The sequence below is a fragment of the Notechis scutatus genome, chromosome 5, assembly GCF_049901735.1.
Source record: "Notechis scutatus isolate UNSWTSFEM ecotype Mainland chromosome 5, rNotScu1.2, whole genome shotgun sequence".
NCBI lineage: Eukaryota > Metazoa > Chordata > Lepidosauria > Squamata > Elapidae > Notechis > Notechis scutatus.
The window spans coordinates 24,482,396-24,505,455 of NC_142013.1; the positions used below are offsets into that span (position 1 = coordinate 24,482,396).

Here is a 23,060-nt window from a genome sequence, read left to right on the forward strand (position 1 = left end):
ATATTTTAGAAGTAGGGTTTATTGTAGTTTGCTTCACATTTATTAAGAGAACTAATTGATTATAAACAATTACAATGTATAAACAGAATATAAGTTATTTTTAAACAGACACATCAACAATTTTCTGCATTTTTATAATTTTTTAGTTTGCCAATTTTTTTCATTTTTTCTATACTATATTGGTTATTTTATTTTTATTTTCCAGTTGTTAAATATTACTGGTTGTCCAGTATTATTTAACTATTACAACTTCTACTATTTCTTCCTCTTCTCCCCCTTCTCCACCACTCTCTTCTCTCTCTTCCCTTAACAGTTCTATTCATTGTTCTTATAATGAAGTCAGTCAGTTATCTCTTTATGTACTTGCATTGTACCAGAACAATAAATACATTATACATTACGTTCTATTTAACCTGAAAACAAACTACAACTAACTGCCGATCAAGTTGCAGTCATATTTGTGTACATAGGTCTTATGTTTTATTATAGGAGTTGGAATTTACCACTTCTCATACTCATATACTACATTAATGGAAATATAGTTAGAAATAACAGAAATAAATAATTCAGCTCTGTCCTACCTTTGGCATGGTGTCCAGTTCCATATACCACGTTTTAATAAGGCCACAGAGAAACCAAAAGAGATTGAAAGAAAAGCAATAAGGATAATCTTGGGATTAGAAAAAAAGGTATATGAAGACATGTCTGTTTAGTTTCGTGAAATGCCTATTAAAGGGCATAGGATAGCCGCCTTCTAGCAGCAAATGAGTGTCATACAGAGCAGGGGTCGCCAACCTTTTGGACCTCAGGGACCACCAAACTCATAATTTTAGATCCCAGGGACCACTAACTGGTTATGTGGGCGTGGCCTAATTTGTGGGTGTGGCTTGGTGGTCATGTGACTGGCTGGGCATGGCTTGTATGTAAATATTATAAATATTTATATAAATATTGAATTTTTTATAAAAAAACAACTTTTACCCAAAATCAGGCAAAGCAGGAAGACTGAGTTGCTCACAGAATCATTGAGTGATCTATCTGCCATCGGCTAGCTCAGTCTCTCAAATTTGCTTGTAGTGAGTCTGCACTGAATTTGCTTGCAAGCAAACCTTCAGTCCTAAGGGAGGTTCAGCTGTGCTTAGCTAGAATGCAAGAAATCCAACCATTTCCTGCTTCCTAGCTAATCTAAATCTCCCAGCACAGCAGAACAGATGATGGTCAGAAAAAGGAAAAATAGCAACTTAGCAGACAAGTTTGCCGGGTAAGGAGTGAGTGGGCGGGGAGGGTTCCCACGGGCCATGTGGGCTGAGCAGCCTTGTGTTTCTGCGCAGCCTGGATTAATTGCTTTGGGGGGGGGTGTTCTGGAGGTGAGATTTCTCTGTGGCCCACCAAAATTTTCTCACGGCCCACCGGTTGGCAACCGCTGATACAGAGGACAATTATAGCTTGTTTTCTTGTTCCAGGACATAAAATAATGGTCTTACTATAACAGCAAATGGATTCCAGTTAAAGGTTAGCAGAAATTTTCTAATGATATGAAGAGTTACACAGCAATTCATAGGGAGGAATCCTCACACTGGATATGTTCAGGAACAGGCTGGATAGACCTTAGGCCAGGTATGACTCATCTGGAGGATGGCATGACCTTTCCAAATCTATGATGATATATCCCTTAATTTTGGGGGGGGAGGGGTATCATACATACATGACTTAAATAATTGAAGCCACATTATTTCACTTTGTCCTTTTAACAATGACAATCACTCTTCACAATTTTATTTGAAAATGAAATTCAAAAGCAGCAGATGACTTAGATAGGGATTCAAAAAGTTTGATGCTTTGTACTTTTTCTGATTCTTGTGGTTTACTTTTATTCTAGATGGTTGTTAATTTGAGTCCACCCAAAGAAAAGCCAAAAAGCAAGCACATTCTGTAATATAATAATAATGAAAAAATAGTGAAAGATCAAACCTAGGTATTAAAGTCTTACAACTATCTTATCTACCCAAACTATAATTCATATATTAACAATTGCAATAAAATAAAATAAAATTGACATCACATTTTATTAAGGTTTATAATTTTATGTTTTAGTTGCAAACAAAAATTTAGCTATTTTTAACTAATTAATGCATATCTCCACATTATAATAGTACTTTTGTTAAATAACCTTTCCCTCTGTATAATTATCTTTCTTGCATCTGCTTTGCACAGAAGAACTTAACTTATAGCCAAATGTTATGCTCTGATCATAAAATATTTAAATAGTGTTAAGACATTTTAAAGTTATGCAAGAACTTAATTTAAAATTCAACACAAAGAAAACAGGTTTCAGAGAGAAACAAAAATGTGGTTGTTTCACTGTCACAAGCTGAGGTTTAGAGAGTATTGCATGACAATTTAGGGTTTAATTAAAAGATTGGTTCTGAAATAGAAAATAAAATAGATATTATCATGGCAATATTCCAAGAAGTTCCAAACATACAGCATAACAAAAAACAAAAGAAGGATCTTACGGTCCTAACATTGGAGGATAGTGGATAGGGATGCAACCAGATACAGATGATCCTCAACTCAATGGAGTTCAGAATTAGTAAGTTGTGCCAATTGTTAAAAAGGCCAGCACATGACCAATCCGATTTTATGACATTTTTTTGTGGTGTCAACAATGAGTGTTTTTTGTCAGAAACTGCAAGTAAACACCCGTTTCTGGCAAAAACTTCATAGACTGTGGTCACATGGCCATGGGATGCCATAAATGTGGGCCAAATGCAAAAATACAACCATGTGACTGGGGATGACTGGTTGTTAGTACCGTTTGATGGGGGGGGAGGTGTATCATAAATTTGAATGGTCATGAAGTGACCAGTCATTAAGTGAGGACTACCTGTATGAGTAAAGAGATAAAAAGGATGGTCATGGAGGAACTTGAAGGTAAGGAAAGACATCAGTGTAAGATCCTGAAGGACACTAACTACCGTTGCAGTTGTCTAAGTAGGACATATTGGGATCAAAAAGATAACCAATTATCTCAGCAAAATTTTGGATAAATATGAGGAGTTAAACCAAGAATCAGAAGAAAGAAATTTGAAGGAGATAGTAGAAACAGTTCTTTTTATTCAGGAGACAGTTAAGTATTACTTCACTTTTGTTATGCTGTACAGGTACAGGACTTCAGTCCTCACGTCACATATGGTCCTTGGAAGCTTTGTGGTATGACTGCTTAAACCTCTCTAGTTTTGGACAATTTAAAATTTTGTTTTAGGTAGTTTTAAAAAACTGCATTTTTAAAATGGGATGGAAGAGGGAAAATAAATACATTGGGAATAATATTAACTGAATATAATTAATTTAAATTACAATAAAATGTAAACTAATCCAATTTAGATTCAATCCCAGATTCACCTACTCTTTTTCATACTACCTATTTTTCACATTCAGCCTCTGTTATGCCACTGATAAGTTAAAAGTGCCCTTGGCGTGGAAAAGATTGCACACTGGTGTTGGTAAAGGAAGTTGTGGCACAGTTTGGTTGGAAATAGCCTACAGAGAACAAATAGGATGGAGGAATCAAAAACTAAAGTAATACAATGGTCCTCTTTAACAGAGTGGTAGGATGCTAGAGGATTTTCACACTCAACTATGGGTAATCAATATAAATAATACACATCTTCAGCAATTATGGTTTAAAAAAATATATGAGCCTGCTATTGCCTCAGTAATAATATTGATCTTCTCTTTGTAAGCTACTTTTTAATCTTGGTAATATTCTAAAACAAACCATTCCATTCCTTTTCTTTTTTCTTTATCCCATCATTTCTTCTACAATGCAAAGTTCACCTCAACAATCAAGACTAGCAAAACCAGAAGCAGCCATGTTCACTTGATGGGGGTCCGGTTTATGAATTTCATATTCAGAACAGGTCAAAGCTTTGAGGTAACAGAATCAAATCATAGAAAGAAATTACCTTTCTGCAAAAAAAAAAAAAAAGGTTGGTTGTTTTTAAATAAAAATCTCAGAGTAGCTAGCATTATTGCTTGGATTATATAGCTTGAAACAATTTTTCAGAGCAATGATGGTTCTTCCAAAGGCATTTCTGAAGATTTTCTTTCTTGACCATCCTTATTTGAATCCTGGAGAGCAGCTGCAGCAACTACAGATAAAGAGACAGTATAAAACAGCGTAAGGATTTTACATGCCTTTGTTTCTTTGTTTCTGCACTGGTCAGAATCTTTCATCAGAACGAGCAGGACAGGGTTCCCAGTTCCCAGTATGAATCTATGGTTGCTTGCTTATCTGACTCTACACATTGGTGCAGTATCGCCACTTTAACCTTAGTACAATGTTGTATTATGACCAATTGCTGGTTGCTGGTTATAAATCAGGCTAAAAAGTCACTAAAAAGTCACTCACCGAGCAAGGAATTCTCTTTCAATTGGTTATTTTCCTGTTTCTTCTGCAATAAAATATAAAGGGAAATGGTACATGTACCTTATATTTCTTTTCTACAGGAAAAAAAAATCTGTTCTTTAACACCTGACAGCAATGCTTGTTCGAACTTCACATCCATTTTGACATGAGCTGTGGTGGCGCACTGATTAGAATGCAGTATTGCAGGCTAACTTTGCTCACTTTGCCAGGAGTTTGATTCCTTCGATCCTGTCCAGCTGAAGGTTGACTCAACCTTCCATCATTCTGAAGTTAGTAAACTGAGGACACAGATTGTTAGGGGCAATATGCTGACTCTGTAAACCACTTACAGAAGGCTGTAAAGCACTATGAAGTGGTATATAAGTCTAAGTGCTATTGCTATTGTCTAATAACTGCTGTGTATCATTGCATAAATTACTAGGTATAATTTACAGATGACTAAGAGCCATCAATTATTTTGCATAATATACAGGGGAGTAATGGTCATACCTCCACAGATGTCTTCCACTGTAGATAGATCTCCTTTGATATTGCCCAGTCAAGAGGAACTACATAATCATCTGGTAATAAACTATCTACAAAACAAGATCACACAAAGTGTTTTTAATCTACTCATAGGTTTGAAGTTTACATAAAATAGGTGTGACAATCATTTGACTGTAGGTAGTACTAACCTAAGAGCACATTAGTTATTTAATTATGATGCTACAATTAATGGCATATGTTGAATATACAAGATAACTGAGCTATTAAAGCTTGATTCACACTTGCACATATCACTTTTTTACTTAAGGCTTATTAACTTAAAATTGGATCTCGTGCTGAATGAAATGAAAACTAGAAAGTTTTTGAGATATTATATTGGGAGCAATGAAAATGAAATACGCAGTGATTTATTTTTTAATTGGTCATTAGTTTATATACTAGATGTATTGGAACAACTGCATGAAGGAAGATATGTAATCCAGGATAAAAAAAAAACATTTGTTACAATATACCATATTTTTTGCTCCATAAAATGCACAGGACCATAAGACACACCTAAGTTTAGAGGAGGAAAACAAGAAAAAAAATACGAGGCAGAGCCTGAGAGGACCAGAGATAGGTGTCCTCTCATGTGCCAGCTCTGCACTGATTCCTGCACTGCGGAAAAGAGACAGAAGAGGCAGGCAATAACAAAGACAGATGAGATGGGGTTCAGCACCATAAAAGGACCCCACCACTGCAGCCTGGCTGCTATTCACCAAAGGACCGGCACCGGTCCACTGTTGGGGATCCCTGAGGTAATATAATTCATGGTCTGTGACGCAATACTCACTCCATAAGATGCACAGACCTTTTCACCCACTTTTTTGGGGGGGAGGGAAGTGCATGTTATGGAGTGAAAAATACAATAATTGCAGCAGTCAAATATGAAATACAGATAGTCCTCAACTCACAAGAGTTCATTTAGTGACTGTTCAAAGTTACAATGGCACTGAAAAATGTGACTTATGTTATGACCGTTTTTCATAGTTATGACCTTTGCAGCATTTCCCATGATCATGTGATCAAAATTCAGATGCTTGTCAACTGGTTCATATTTATGACAGTTGCAGTTTCCCTAGGTCTCGAGACCACCTTTTGCAACCTCCTGATGAACAAAGTCAATGGGGAAGCCAGATTCACTTAACAACTCAAAACAGTCTGAATCCAGTCTTTGAACTATGGTTTGTCCTTTACCATATCATTACATACTAAATTTACTGCAACAGATATAGTGCAGTAAGGAGAAGGTGTAATTAAAGAAAAAAATCAGAAAAATTATGAACCATAATATCTAAATGGATATGGGAAAGACAACTTGGATCAGTAAGGTAGATATAAATTTAACAAGCAGTTATTGATAGATTCAAGCAAGGAGAGTGTGAAAAAAGATGCATTCTTCATGGGGCTTTCCTTCATGGGAATAGTAGCCAGCCAACTGTGTGTGAGATTTTTTTTATGTTTAGATTTTTTTGGAAGCCACCAGAACCATTTGGAATTTGGCAGCATATTCCATTCTAAAACAAACAGTTGGAGTTCTTCTGGCAGTTTCCTTTGGACAGAGATAATTAGTTTTTAAGGCTCTATGAGCCCTTTTATGTAAAGTAAAGGATTGGAAAGAGCAATCAACTGCAATTCACCTCAATAGCAAGAATAGTGTTGCATTAATGGTGATCATGGTTTTGGCTCAGTTGCTTTTATAGACCAGTTTCTTCTATTGCCATTCCACTTTGGATGAAATGATCAATACTATTGGGAACTGTTTTTTAAGATAAAATGGGGATTATTGTCAGAGGGAATGGATGGCAGCTAGACTAGAACTCAGCTGTGACTTTGAATGTTGCTGCTCACTGGATTAAGAAAGTTGAGTTAGGCAACTGCAAGATGGCATCTCGGGGGTAGCACTAGGTAGTTGTTTTCACTCTCAGCCAAGGAGCAGTTGATCCAGCTGTAGTAAATTGAATTTTAAAGTAGAAGCCAAAGATTCATTCAACACAATGTCTTAATTTTCACAGTGTATATGTTGTAGCAACATGATATGAGATGGGCCATATGTTTACATGTTATTATAAAAAGATTAATAAGCTAGAGGTGTTATGTGGTATTCTTTGTAAAGCTACATGGAAAAAAATCTAGAGTCTCATTTAAAAGTTCTAGCATTGCTAACTGACAAAATTAATTCGTTGTCACTGTGGTGACAATTTGAATAATACTGTGACTAGAATAAGGAATATCAACAAAATTGTGAAAATGTTGACGTTGTTCCTATAAGCAAAACACTTCTAACATAGTTTGAATAGTTCTGCCATATCTATAGAACATTTTCAAAGAGAAAAGGCATCGAGGGCTGGAATATTTTTAAAATATCAAGATTCTCACTTGAACTAAATGTTTGAAAACAAAGAACTATGGCATTGCTTCAGCAAATGTGGAACTGATGTGCCCATTTACTGGACATGATAAGAAACATGCAAAATAATTACATACACAGAAAATAATTTAAATTGAAAATTGGCAAGCTTGAAATCTAAAATTAATCACATGATTTTTATGAGGTTATTCTTCATGAGGATATATACTAATCATTAACATCAAAATGGAATTTTCAGTTTTTTGAACCTGGCATTTTTACCCCCAAAGCAAGCAATAAAATTAACTTCTGTATAAAAAGGCAATGAATACTAAATTGCATGCTAAAGTTTAAATTGCTAAATAATTTTTTAAAATTCAACTATATGAAATTCTACACTTTTCTCAACTTTATTTTAGCTAATAATTACCTAATGGAACTCCTGGAGAACCAAAAAGTTCTACGAGTTGAAGTACAAATCTTAGTGATAAAGGAAGCTCCCAATTACTGGATTTTGTATATGGGGAATCTTGAACATCTTTGATCTGAGAATGTACTTTTTGTTCACGTTCATTAATCACTTCCATATCTTCAAAAGGTTCAGCCATAGTGTTTGTAAGGCATTCAGTAACTAGTTTAATTGAATGCAAAATATCTGGCTGAGTAGTTGAAGTATCTGGAGGTATCTTTTTCTTTTCTTTAATTTCTATTGTTTCATCACATTCAAACAATTCTTGTTCACTTGGTGAGGGAGCTTTACAGGAAACAAAAGTATGTTCATGAATTGGAGTATCAGATTCTTTTGTTGGAATAGTCACAGATTCCTCTGCAAGTTGTTTGGAACCATTCTGTAAGGGAAGTTCCACATCAAAATCAGAAAATTCAACTACTGCATTGTAATTGGATGCTTGAAGTTCACAGCATTGTTTGTTCTTTTCTATAATTTCTTCATTTGAAATGTCTTCTTTCTCTGTATCTATATTGTTTAGCACTTTCTGATTATTTTTAGGAGGAATATGCCATGGTAAATCAAAGTTTGGGGCCAATTTGAAGATCCTTTTATGTTTCTCTTTTTTCTTTGATAAAGCTAATATACGCCCATTAGTTGTGAAACTGGCTTTCTTTCCACTTTCTCTGACAAATTCACTAGCATTATCACGTATCTTATTTTCCATCAGCAATGACAAAGGGCTATTTGTTGTATCACTATTTTCAGGCAGGAGTCTTACACTGTTTTCTTTCACCAATTCTTTACTAGAATTATAATCAGTTATTTCTGTTGTTGCATCTGAAAGCATCTTCTTAGGCCTTTTGACCTTTTTTGGTCTTTGCTCAAACATGATTTTAGATAGATCCTCAGGCCAAGTCAAACACGATTCATTTTTCTCTGTCTTGATCTGAAATTGTTCATCAACCAAATCAAAGGAAAAGAAAGCCCAGGAATTCATTTCATTACTTTCTGAAGTTCCATGTGGATGTGGGAGAGTTTCCTCTTCATTGCTTAACATTTGGTTTCTTTGGACCAAGTTTTCAGCAGATGTATTTTTGTTTTCTTTATCAGTCAATACAGTATTTTTTCTTGCATCATTTTGATCTGATTGTTGAAATGAATTTTGATAATAATCTAAAGTGTTACTGTCACTTTCTGCAAGCGATATGCTTTTGATCCCATTCGATAAATGACAGTTGGATAATTGGCCAGCTATATTTTCATTTAGAGTAATTGACAGTGACACATCTTCAGTAATATCTGCTTTTAGTGACTTCTTTAAAGACGCTGAATTTACCACAACAGAATCAAGGAATTCCTTTTTTTGCAATTCAGAAAGCTGTACATGATTATACTTCGTTGAGCCATTCTCACTATCAATTTTAGCTTCATCTGGATAGCCAATCACTAATTCTGATTGTCCATTGTCTTCTGAATTTTCTTGCTCACTTTGTGATAAATCCCCATCATTTGGAATTAAGTGTCCATCTGATTTTATGTCCACTGATGTAATAACAGCATTTTTTATTTTTCTGTTCTTCTTTTGTTTCTTTTTTTGTTTTATCTTGTGTAATCTGTGTTTCCTCTTTACAACCAGTTCCCTAAATAGAATAAAGAACTAAATATGAACAAATTATTCAGAATGCTCTTAGTGCAGACATGCACATAATGACTAACACATGGAGCATCTCAAGAAAGTTATGGAGTGATCCAACTTTCATCACATCAACAGCTTCATAACATTTTTCTAAATGTTCAAAATTTCCACAGAAAATATTTTGTACTTAAATCTTAGATAATAAGAGCAGAATGTACTGATAATCAAACTTAAAAATAGACCAGGGTGTTGTGTTGGCATGATATGTTCACCAGCATGAAACATTACACATAAACACACATACACACACACACACGCACACTTACATGAGAAGGCATTTGTAACCAGAAAATAGTAGTACAAAAGATGTATTCAAGTTGTAATATAGAATTCATGACTTTTTTCTAGTTAGTTACAGAAGACATAAGAAAAAATCCTCTGATTATAGTTTCATTATGGAACTCTTACAAGATGCCTGTAGTATGTTATGTGTAAGATGGTATTTTTAAAATAGGTATCAAAGTCCAAACTGCTTCAATCTGCTTTCAACTGAAATATGAAACTCATCCATATATTTAAGTTCTACTAAAATCCATAGAATATCATTTACATCAAAGTATATTTCTGTCTGGAGAAAAAAAAAAACTTAATTTACATTGTTTATTTCATTCCATAATTTTACTCGTGTGCCATTTTGAAATGACATTTTGCCCTGAAAAGATACATAATAACTAGGAGGATGTTGGTTTAAAACTGAAAGAGTGGTCATAATTTTCATCCTCTAGCACAATATTTTTATTAATATTATTTGACCTCACCTCATCTTATTCTCAAATTGTTTATGGATAATTCCTAAATGAAGGACAAAGCACATAAAATATGTTAGCTGACATCAACTTGCTAATTTATGCATCCATTCATAAAGAATTCCGTAACTGAACTACTTATGCATGGACACTATGGAACAGAAATGTTGACAGATTGGCATTAGGTCTCATCTAGCATGGTTCTTCTTTTCTTCAGTCAATTAAATATAAATTCTGTATTTATTCCCAATTTCCCTTCTCTACTTGATTTTTTGTGTCAGATTTTTTATTGCAAATTTGTCACAGTAAGAAATTCTTGTGCACTGTTAAAAGCTACAGTATATACTAAACTATGAGACACACAGTATTTATGGCTGTCTCTGTCTCTGTGTAGTCAGTCTCTCTGGGGAAAAGCAAAATCAAGATTCTAATCAACTGTTCACTCCTTCATATGAATAGAACCCACAAGTCTATTTGCAGTCTTATGAAAATATATACCAAGGAGATCCAAACTTACAACAGAAGAGGGTAAAATTTATGTATTACTAAAATTGTCTATCATGACTTTAAACTAGATGAAACAGTGTATCATAGTGCAACAATTTTTGAACCAAGAGACTTCAAATGGACTAATTTACAGATTGTGTTCAAAATCTGGGACCCAAGACTGCTGAGGGAATGAAATTTTAAAAAGTTGTAGCTGCTTAGTGCTACTGGTTGCTGTTGCACTGCTGGGCTGCCGCTGTGGTTACACGATCTCTTGTTTTCAACATTCTGTCTTGTAATCACCCACTCCCCCACCAAACTACAGCCACTTACCTGCTTGTTGGGTAGGGTAGGATAGGGAAGGAAAGATCTCTGATGCTTCCTGCCAGATTCCCTCAACGAAACTCAATGGGGAAGCCATCAGGAAGTCACTCCTGATCCCACTACATTTTTCCCTCCCTTGGTCATTCCGTTTCTCTTTAGGCAAGCAAGTATCTCTGAAATGATGACCCAGTGGGGCATGGGTTGAAAATAAATTTAGAACTGTTTTTCCTTATCTAGCATTTGTGTGTAGGGAGTAATTCAAAACTAGCATTTTCTATTTATGATCTTCCTAGTAGCAGGAAGAGGGGTGGTTCTTAGCACTTTATTCTGCCACATATGTTAATTGCATTTTCTCTCTGTTCAAAATCCAAAACATTGTATCACACATAGTGGGTATTGGCAATATTAAGACCTAATATTTATATTGTAATTTATAGAGAAATTAACCTCCTCTTAATGACTACCATGGGATTTAGTTCTGAATGAACATGTATAGGACTGCATTATTAATCACTGTTAATAAAAATCATACTTACCTGATAGGGAACATATTAATCACTGTTATATAAATTATTTATTATCTACAATCACTTGTTTGTTTTATTTACTACCATATGTACATACGTATACACACACATATATACATATACACAACAATCCAATTTGTTCAAACTGACATAAAGGTGAAAACTTGCCTTGCTTTCACTTTTGTGGCAACAAGATGATGATTAATACAAAAGTAGAAAAAATGGTGCTCGTTGTCTGCTATAAGGAATAAGTACAGAATTGGGGACAAATAACGTCTACTGCTGAAAGGAAAAGCCACCTCCATATCATATGAGGCTTTTGTGGTAGACCAGATCAGAAAACACAGTAATACTAGAGTTGCATTTATGGAGATAGACTATATAGCAATAGAATCTTGCAAGTTTGATAAGAGTTTCTCCTCCCCTTGCTCCCCAGTCAGTCAGGAAGGAGCCAAGTTTCTTCTTAATGTTATCTCCTTTTTAGCCTTAAGGAATGCCTTTGTCCTTTTTGTTTAGGTAATCATTCCCAAATCTTTGCCTCAATATTATCTCCCTAGGTTTCTGCATATCATGATCAGCTACATAATTATGCTGAGATGAACAAAGGCAATATTCTCATATTACTAATGACAAAATATGTACTATTAACTTGCAAAATACTGATGCACTGATTAATAGTTATAAGCACACACTGTTAAATGCAAAGTTTAATATATTAAAGTTACTGAACTTAATTTTTACAAGAACCTCTTCTACTTAAAGGAAATGGCAATGGAGCAAACAAATTAAGCAGTACATTATCCAAAATATATTTTAATTATTTCTATTTAGTAGTAATTACATGCATATTTTTCAATACATTAAAGATTAGGACACACAAAAATTAATAAATATCCAGAATTCAATCTGGACTTCGAGTCTCATCTGCATGATTCTTCAATCCTCTATGTGCTTATGTTTTAAAAGAAAAAGAAACACATGAAACAGAAAGTCATGTTTGTATGTTTGTAGAAACTTATGATAAATAAAAATGTAGAAAAAGTAGAGTTGTAGAGAAAAATAATTGATCAAAACTGCACTTCAGTAGATAACATTGCCATGTAGTTAAAGAAATTTGGGGTTTTTGAATGACTGTTGAAAAAAAAAATCACTTAACTACAGTATTCTGACTAGTAAATATTCCATCCACATTATGAGGTAACTTTCATCAACCTGGGTGCCCTAGAGATGCGTTGATTTCATTTCCCTTCCCAGCCAACATGGTCCTTGATGAACATTTGGAAGTTTGAGCTCATAGGTGAAGTTATCGTAAGAGTTCTGTAGGTGTAGAATGATCTACTTACCCTACATTTGAATTCACTGTCAAAGAGCAAAGTATAATGGAACCATTATTCCATCATGTGGATATCCTGGTGAAGGCTGAAGGTTTCATACAAAATCATACAATATAAGTAAAAGTTTTTTGTAATGTTGAGTCAGTAGATTCATAAACATGTCAGCCTAGTAGGCACGAGTGATGAAGTGAATATTTCCATTAATAATTTGATTATCTAGAAATATTATGGAGGAGTACGTTTAAATTATATTTCAGGCTTCTGCTTTAATAAATGTCTTTACTTTTTCAGATGTCATCACTGAGCATAGGTATTAGGCCCTGCATAAGTTCTTTTTTTTTTTAAATCTAGTCATGAAAGCCAAATTATTTTTACCAATAGTTCTTAATAACTTGTAGGAACTTTTTCTACAGGACATGCTACTCTTTAACTTCCAAAGGTTTCATGCAGAAATGGAGCTTGGTGAAATACTCAATTCAACTGAGACTGGATTTCTGAAGCAGTAGTACAAAACCATGCAAAAAGAAAAGAGGTATTCAATTTATTACATGGCATTAGCACAAAAACTTTTTGTGAATTCAGCCACAAAAATATCATGAAGTGGATATTGTATATATCATATCCTAAACAAATGTAATATGGTATAACTAATGTCCATTTCACTTTTTCAACATATTTGAATGCATTAATTCTTTTGTAGGAAAATTTAAGTACCCATATCAAAAGGCACAACATTTAACATACCATAGTAATGTGGATTTAGGATTTGATAAAAAAAGTTCTTGAGAACTGATTTGTAAGAATACAAATCACATGCTGCATGCTGATATTCAAAGTCACAGATTTTAACTGCAGAATTTTGCTACCATTTTTTCAACTTACAACTTGCACAGATAGAATTCTGTACAGATCAGAAAATGGAAACATAAGAACTTCAGCTGAATGTCAATGTTTGATTGATAAGCTTCATAATAACATAACTGTTATCAATAAATATGCAGAATTTGAAATGCTACTAAAAGTAGAAAAAAGAATTGTTCAAATGTAATTCCGATATTAAAAGTTACCCTATTGTTATTTATTAAAAATCCATGTATTCTATTGAGAAAAAGAAACTGCTCAGCAGTTTGCGGTATAAGTAAAAAGTTGCACTAAAAATCAGTAATTATCACAAGTTTCAATAAAATAAAGATTAGTACAAATATAAAATGTGAAAGTATTTTACATTTTAATATTAAACATTTACATTTTTATAAATAATTCCAAGGTATTTAATCTGCATTAAATCTATTTTAGTCACAAAAGAAATTAACAGAATATTTAAAACAGATCAACAAGGAATTAAGTCTTTTCAATAGATTTAACTCTACTAATTGTGTATAAATGGCAAGTTATTACTGATAAAGAAAATTGACCTTAAATGCATCCTCGCTTAAAAGTATTAAAAGTATTCCAAGAGACTGAACAGTCTCCCCACCTCTGTCTTCTTTGTAAATATGGTCTTTGTGAAGTTTTATGAAAAGGAAGCACTGAATTCATGACAATGGGTATCGAGATTTGATATTCATATCTTTCCAGCATTTGTACAATCTTCTCACGACTGACCCCATGTTTATTCCTCCTATAAAAGAAAATAATTTAAACAAATAAAAATCTGATCATCTTGGAATACCACCTAGAATGCCTTCAGTTTATGTTCTTCAAAAAAAAATTGCAAGGACTAATACATATTTAAGTAGAAAAATAGCAATTGATCAGTGATTTTGAGCGTAAAAGACGTTCAAGAAAAGTAGCAGCATTTTATCTGTCTTAAATATATAGTTTAATTGTGGATGTTTCTCATTTAAAACAAATGTATTAAAATCTCACAATTTCTGCATATTTGTAAGTATCCTAAAAACAAATAGGCAGGTACCAACAAGGATTTTTTTTAAGTAGACAAAATGAAGAGATCAAGAGAGGCATAAACTTAGTATTTTTTGTTGGAAGCTGCTGCTACATAGTTTCTTGAACAGTTTGGCATATTTACTTATTTATTTTTACACTGATATATTTCTTCATTTCCTTTAACTGCTGCCAAGTATCCTGGCACAAGGTACAACTGATATATTGGATTTATAGTACTTGAATGGACCTCTGGGGCAGGTCACAGATAGGACTTATATGTAGCCTGCAAATCGTAGGAAATTTGTGGATCAGGACAACTGAATAGCAAGAGATTGTGAATGAAACTCTACGAGCGTAAAAGGGAACTGTAGTTATATGACTGTACACCAAGAAGTTGGTGTTGACTCTTAGAAATCATATAAACAAATTTTCTCTACCGTGATCCTAACTTCCAAAAATGCATCCATTGCTACCATTGTCACTGTAACTGAACTCATCCATCTTACTAATTACAAGCATCAGCATAATTAAAAATAAAATATCCAAGGGAAAGCACACCATGTGGTTCTATTTCACAAAGCCTAGAAATTAGCCTTGGAGCAGGGACAAAGATAATTTCAAGTTTATACAAAAAATTTCAAAAGTTTCAAGTTGCATATGTAAGGACAATAATGGAAATGAGTGAAGTATTAAAGGGAAGTTTCATACATTTTTTTTTCAAATGAGTGAAGTATAATTTAAGTCTTACTTTTCTAGTTCTTCAGGATTAAATTTCCACCATGTGTCTGGTTCATGAAATTCCACCTGGTAGCCTTTTTCTAGAGCCTAAGCAAACAAGAAATACAGTTATAAAAGGAACATCAAATAATACTTTTTCTGATCTTGTCTGCAATCCTGCACGTATATACCAAATTGGAAATAAGTCCTATTATATATAATAGGATTTATTTTAAGAAGGCATGTATAAGATTGTACTTCAATTTCAGCACATTTAACATAATTTTTATTCCAGTAAAAGTTTTGTTTTATGAGATTTATATAGTTAATAAGACATAGTTAATACATGATGAAATGTATGACAAAATGATCAATACATTTACAGAAATTAGATTTATATATTAAGACAGAAAAGTGGCTGCTTTATTTACCGCTTTCACATAAGGCTTCATTTCCCAAGCTTGTGTATTTGTGTTGTCTATAATAATTGGGGATCTTCCTAGATCCATTGCTTCTTTTGCTGCAATACATAACAATTCAATTAGATAAATGGCAGCTAAAATAGTTAATCTTTTGAAAACCTCCTGAGAGAATAAAAGTTGAAGAGACCTATCATCTCCCTATTCTTGTTTGAATATGTCCGGTTGATTATGCACTGGCACAGAATGAGAGACTAGACTAGTCACTGACTTGATTTAGCTCTTCTTAAATTCTGAAGACTATAATTAATTAATTAATTAATTAATTAATATAAACATTTTCTAATTTAATAAGATCTAACATCCATTGAGAGCATTTTGGCATACTGTGTAACGGTGTGGTATGCTGGATGCTCTGTAGTGGATAAAAAGATGCTCCAGAGAGTTATAAACACAGCACAAAAAATCATTGGTTGCTCTCCTCTTTTGAAGAGATTGCGGAGACCAGACTCCTGTCTAGAGCACTAAAAATCTTCACAGACCGTTCTCATCCTGGACATTATATTTCGAACTGTTACCATCAGGGAGGCGTTATAGGCGTCTTAAAATGAGGACTAATAGATTGAGAAACAGTTTCTTTTCCAAGGCAGTAATTATCTTGAATCAAACAGTGCATTTGTGATTTAGTCCTATTATTATTATAATTATTTTAATTTTTAAATACTCTGTAGTGTGATTGTGATGTGGTGTTTGGGGCACTGTGCTGGAGTAGCTTTCAAATTTCATTGTATTAATGGAATGCAATGACAATAAAGGTATTCTATTCTATTCTATTCTATTCTATTCTATTCCATTCCATTCTATTTTCTATTCTATTCTATTCTGTTTTGATAGCCGTTATATCTTCTGTATAGTTATCGTCTACATTGCCTCACCCTTCCCATTAATATCCAAAGATGCCCCAAATCTGCATTTATATATGAATGGTCAAGTGATTATTCATATAGAAAATTATAGATCGTGTTGAAAAGTATAATCTTCAGGGAAAAAGTAGTAAGCTTAACTTGGTTTGCCTTTACCCGTAACATTTTAGATTTGTCTGTACTTATAGAAAAGATAGGCCCAAGACAGGTTCCATTTACCAATACTTCCCATAAAAGAGAAAAATAGTAAGGAACCATGCTAAAAATTCAAATTTCTTACTGTTTATGGGGATATTATTGCACATACCAATGAATCTGTAACAAACTCTCGGAGATTTATAATACCAATTTAAGTGCATATTTCATTGTAAATGTTTCTACATTAACATATTTTCACACCTCGATTTTGATTCCACTCATGAGCAGTACCAAGCTGAGAAACATTATAGCTCCAACATCCATTGATCTGATGGAAGTAATCATCAGTACTGAATACAATGCCATTATAACTCTGACCATGGAGAATACTGTCAAAGGAATAAAAAGGAAGTCTATTATCACACAGCCAAATGATGGTTTGGAAAAACAGAAAATCTTATACTGAAATTTTATGCCAAAAAAAAAAAAAACAGATACTAAAACATTTCCAATACATTTTTGACAGACATCTTAGGACTACGACAGTTCCCAAATCTAATTTTTTACTACCTATTTTTCCCTGAAGAATAATGCATTCATAAATGATATTTTTAGAAAGAATTTAATTCAATTCCATATCAGATAACTTAATTACTTGATTATATATTTATGCTGTCTTATCTATCTTCCAATTTCATGTGGAAAGAAACTATCCCAAAGAATACTAATAATTATTTTCTGTTGTTAAACCAAAAGGTATCATTTATATTGATTTTAAGAAAAATCAGCAAAATTACTTTAAAATCTACCAATCATCATTATTCAGAAGGATCCTTTTATCCATCCATCAATATTTTTTAAAAAATTTAGGCTGCATAAAGATAACCAATAAATAGCCAAAGTACATTAATAGTTTAAATTCAGGTAAATACATATCTCATGCAGACTAAGCTAAAAATTATTAATACAAACATTTCTAAGAAGTCCTCAAAAATGGTCTTTCTAAAACACTTTTAGAAACTATCCCACTTGTTCTAGCTCAGTTACCTATATTTCAACAAAACGCTTTGACCTACTTGCCAAAACATACCATTAAAAGAATGTATGCTAATTACATTAAAACATATTTATACTATCTTAATTCAAATTATTTCCTAAATTTTACAGAATATTCTAATTAATGAAAGAAATAATAATTAAAATATAGTCTAGTAATAAGAAAACATGATCTACATGTAAGATTCAGAAAGGCCTTTTGTGGAATCCAGTCACTGTTTGTCCAAAGGCCCATTTTCTTAGCTAGAAGTTAAAAGTTATATAAGCCTAATACTAACCCCAGTTATCTGAAAACCTTGTATAATTTCAACAGCTTTAAATTTTGCTTTGTTGAAGGGCAACTAGAGTCTTTATCTTTTACATTTTTTCACATCTATTTGTTCATATACTTTTTCCATTTTAAACAAAAAAGAAAAAGAAATACAGAAGAACTAGTTGATCTGAAATTGTCTAGTTCACAATCTTCAAATAGTTAAAACAAGGTGTTTTTGTTTCTAAAATGTTAATACTTGGGTTGATATTTGAGCTTAAACAATAAGTTAAAGAGTACATTTTGATGAATAATTTAAGATCATTGGCCAACCACTGAAAAAGTCCTGATTTCGATTTGGAGATAGAGGGAATAAGAAATAGAGGGGGGAAAGATTAAGAGGAAGCAGCAGTATAAAAGAGGAAGTCTATGAAATAAATTACTTCTATTTTATTCTTAAAATAAAGTCATGATTCACTTACTGAGATAAGGTTGTCTTTCCAGAGCCTGGAAGTCCTCTTAATATTAAAAGTCGCTTTTTAAACTCATATGATTTGTCCTGAGGATGCTGCTGGGGAACATTATTTGACTCCTCAAAATTGTGAGCTTTACTGTTTTTCCAATTTGCTTGGGTTTCACCGAAACCACTAAACATATATCCATTGGGTACACTACATTCATTTCTGATTATATTCATGCTAGGAATATTCAAGTGATTACTGTATGGATTACTTTGATCACATTCTGAACTGTTCATGTTATTTTTTTTAAATTCTGTATTTGAAGAATTGAAGCCATCTGAACAAAGTGATAAGGAATTAGAGTTCTGAAAATTGAAGTGAGCAGTAAATGGATGTGGTGGGTTGTAAGGTATTACAAATGGATGGGTCTGTGGGCCACTATGCCTAAACTGAGGTACAAAATCATTCCAGAATCTAAAATCTTGTTTATTACATGGTTGTTCGATTTCCCATGCATCTCTTCTATGTTCACGTTGTTCCATGCCAGTTCTGTGACCATTTGGGTCATTACAAATGTCTTTGCCAGTTCTATAAGTATTTGATTCATTATAAAAATATTGTTCCTCATTGCTCTCATGAGACCATTCTTGAGATTTTACATACATTACTTGATTTGATTTACTACAGTTCAGAGGCGGATAAGGTGAATTTGCTTCTGTCTCCTGTAAATGAGTATCTGGACAACTTTCATTACTTTCAAGCTGATCAATTTCCCTGTAGAACTGTGACAATTCATCTTCTATTTTTGGCGTATCACTGGAGATAGCTTGCACTATTTCTTTCTGAGACTTTTTACCATTAATAGTATTTGATCTCTTTGGGCAGTTGTTATCAATATACTTTTGCTTTTGTTTATGTTCACAATTACTTTCCCTTTTATAAATGGGCCCAATAAATGCTTTGCTTGTGCTGTACAGTTCCATTTCCCCTTTATTCTTTTGACCAGGAGGTTCTTGGTTAAATGAATTTAATACTTCTGCATTTCTTTCTCTCTCTCTTTTCTCCTCATCAGATAGCGACAATGGAATAAAGCCAGAATGAGTTTTTTTTATATGTATTTCCTCATGAAGTCTTTGTAATTCATCATAGGATTTACCATAAGGCTCTTCTGTAGATTTCATCCTTTTAGAAGAGGGCTCAACTACTGAGACATCCTGATTTTCAAAATATCTTGACTTACACGCAGCATGAGGCATCTTAAAAACAATAACAAATATTTAAAGCATTATATCAAATATTTTTCATGTTTTGATCACATCACTCATGCAATGATTGAAGCTAAACATGCTGAACTGAGGAAACACCCATTGTAGCCGACCTATTTTTCTTCTATGTAAATATACTTTCTAAATAATAAAATGTTATTGTAAAATTAGTAAGAGGTTGTGAAAAGGGGCCTATCTTCAGTTTACAAAGTGCTTTGGCATCAAGGTGTCTTTTTTATATTTCAATGACAGTATACACTATCACACATTTGCTATCTATGTTAACTTTCAATTGCTTTGGGGGGGGGGGGGAAGTTGTGAAGAAATTGAGGCCAAACAACAACAAAACGGCTAGAGCTTGTTTTAAAAACACACAGATCATGAGTCTTAGGTAACACATGGGACCTTGCCCTTTTCTTAAAGGTCCCATGTGTTACCTAAGACTCATGATCCGGATTTTGGGAGGGCAGCCCCCTTCCAAATGATCTGCCCGCATGACAGCTGTGGCCAGGCCATCTATGCTTCCCCTTGTTTTTATGCATCTGGTGCCCCGACATCACTGGGCGGGCATGTCAATCCTACACCTCCTCATGCGACGAGTGACAACTCAGATACAAAAAGCAGGGCCCCAGTGAAGGGCTTGCCTACACTTTCTCTCACTCCTAGGTTCTGGACTACAAGTCCCATCCCCCGCGGCAAAGCGACTGCCCTTACAGCTAAGAGCAATGGGAGCTGTAGTCCAAGAGGGCCAGACTAGCTAAGGCGGGCGAGTATATCCACTCCGTCAACACGCGTCACACAGAAAACAAGCATCTGCCCACCAGCCCAGTTCTTCCTCCCTCAGGTTGTGCAATTCAGAGGCTTCCTCGCGGTCCCTTGCCTCAGCATCGCTCTTCCCAAAGAAACTTTCTTATCCGCATCGGCAGACTAACCTCAAATCAAATCGGCTACTCGCTCGCCAAACATTCCGGAGGTCAAGCGGGGACGGATACTACGCACCCCCGCCAAAGCAAACCCCAAACCCAAAACAACCTCAAATCGCCTCCTTCCAAAATGGTGGCTTCCTTAGCTTCCGCGCATGCGTTTTGGTAGTTCTCACGGCCTACAAAATACATTTCCCGACATTCCTAGAGCGTTAATATGACATCATAGAAGAAAAGCAAAGAGCGGAACCTGCTGGAGAGCGAAGCACGAAAATGTTAGATAGTTGCGGGGCAAATTTATTAGAATGTAAGTGCAACAATAAAAAGGAGAAATTCTGAATTTTATCGACCTTGGCGTAACAGGCATAACGATCGCAAGTTCGAAAGATCTTTAAAATAAATCTCTGATTGCTATCCAGGACGCAGTATATAAACCCGTCCCCGGAAAATCCTTTGCGTGTGTTACCATACCACCTAGTGTTACCTACAATTTATCACAAATATTCGGATGATTGGCAGCAACGAGATACAAAACCTGTATCTTTTTGTCCTGATTTTTGCAGCTCAGATGTATTAGCCCGATTACAAACGGTTTAATTCCCGGGCAGCTTCCGAACTCATTTTAGAAGTTTCCACATACCGTACATAGAAGTTACATAGAAGTAAATACTATACAATTTAATTGAACGTAATCGTAACAAGGTGCGCTATAGTGCGTGGGGTTTTCACTGTCCCACATGAATTCGTTTATTTTACACATTTTATTTTTACTGTATTCCTAAAAGTGCAGTTATTTCTATTACAGCCCTTTTGCCTACAGTTCCTTCCATATGCAACAAGTAGAAATTCTTTTTCCATTTTTTCATTTCCACAATAGGCATAATTGAAAGCTGCCTTGAGCTTGGAAAATTAGCTGTGTTTTAATTTATTAGGTATACATTCAAATTTGCATATTCCAGAGTACTCCATTGCTTAAATTAATTACTGTGGTAAGGCAGCTTCCCTAAAATAAAAAACCTTGCCGTTATGTCAAATAAATTACTTCTGGAGTATTCAAATCTTTTCTGTTGAAAGAGATATGCAATTCTATTGGTATACTCTGTGTGTGTGTGTGTGTGTGTGTGTGTGTGTGTAGAGATAGATAGATAATAATTATAATTATAATTCTAAACATTGTTGAAAAGATTAGAAAGGAAACTTTATCATATTCTATAAATTATGATCTTACTTTGGTTAGTGAAAGGTATTTACGTTCCTTTTAGGATCATCTCTATTTTCTACAATTAAATCACTCAAATATTTCAGACTATGGAGTGGAGTACACCACAAGACAAATATTTTCATCATATCTATAATCTCTATAGCACATATATTAGGAGGATTTGAAAAAATAGCAACTGAAATAAAACATTGGCAATCAAATGTAAGCTACACTTTACTTTGTTAGCTACTAATTTTTTTAAAATGTACAAAGCCCTTTATGGCATGGGACTGGATTATCTGAGAAAGGTTTCCCCCCTGTTGTATGTGATCATCCCACCAGATCCAGCACAGGAGAGGCAGGCTATGAGCCTTCTCCATTGCAGAGTGCCCTCTGGTGGGGTCCAGGAAGAGAGCCTTTTCTGTCTGCCCTTTGGAGCATAATCATCCCAGAGATAAGACTACCTCCAACTCTGCTGGCCTTTCGTAAAACTTTGATAATGTGACTTTATCATTGAGCATGAGAGTCCATGAGATGGTTCTGTTGATGTTCGATTTCGGATGTTTGTATATAGTTTCATCTTGGCTGCTGCCTATGTATTTACAATATTTCTTTCCAATGGTGATTGGAGCTGGAAACTCCAATGTTAAGCAGTACGGGTGGTAAGGTGTGAGAACACAATTGCACTTCAATTAGATAAATGGCAGATCAGATAAATGAAAACACAATTGCAAGGGCTGGATCAGCATTTTAGATCTCCGTGAGCCGGCTGTGGGGGGGATATGGGACGGATGCCTCCTGTAGCACTTTGCTGGCCAAAATGGGATGCAGGGCCCCTGCATGCGCCCCACACACCCATTTTTGCTAGCACCACAGGCCAGTCCTTTACTATTTCCAGACCAGCCCCGCAGGCCAAATTTAAGCACCCTGCAGGCCAGATCTGGGTCGC

General features: G+C 34.4%; 1 protein-coding gene across 1 annotated transcript; it reads right to left on the minus strand.

Moving 5' to 3' along the window:
• Positions 1–1,845: 1,845 nt before the first annotated feature.
• Positions 1,846–21,063, minus strand: LOC113416897 (uncharacterized). Its single transcript, XM_087966349.1, has 10 exons — positions 20,920–21,063; positions 18,744–19,978; positions 17,217–17,344; positions 15,907–15,995; positions 15,507–15,583; positions 14,349–14,492; positions 7,738–9,398; positions 4,922–5,007; positions 4,415–4,457; positions 1,846–4,154 (listed from the first exon to the last, which is right to left on the minus strand). Exons 2-10 carry the CDS (start codon positions 19,976–19,978, stop codon positions 4,066–4,068), a joined length of 3,552 nt encoding a protein of 1,183 aa, XP_087822475.1. The 5' UTR covers positions 20,920–21,063; the 3' UTR covers positions 1,846–4,065.
• Between the last annotated feature and the right edge of the window lie 1,997 nt (positions 21,064–23,060).

Excerpts from the sequence above, each read along its gene's own strand:
- LOC113416897 (XM_087966349.1), bottom strand. The coding sequence starts at position 19,978 with ATGCCTCATGCTGCGTGTAAGTCAAGATATTTTGAAAATCAGGATGTC. Across the intron at positions 5,008-7,737 it reads TTCTCCAGGAGTTCCATTAG|ATAGTTTATTACCAGATGAT; the intron begins GTAATTATTAGC and ends CTTGTTTTGTAG. Across the intron at positions 4,155-4,414 it reads GAAAGAGAATTCCTTGCTCG|TTGCTGCAGCTGCTCTCCAG; the intron begins GTGAGTGACTTT and ends CTTTATCTGTAG.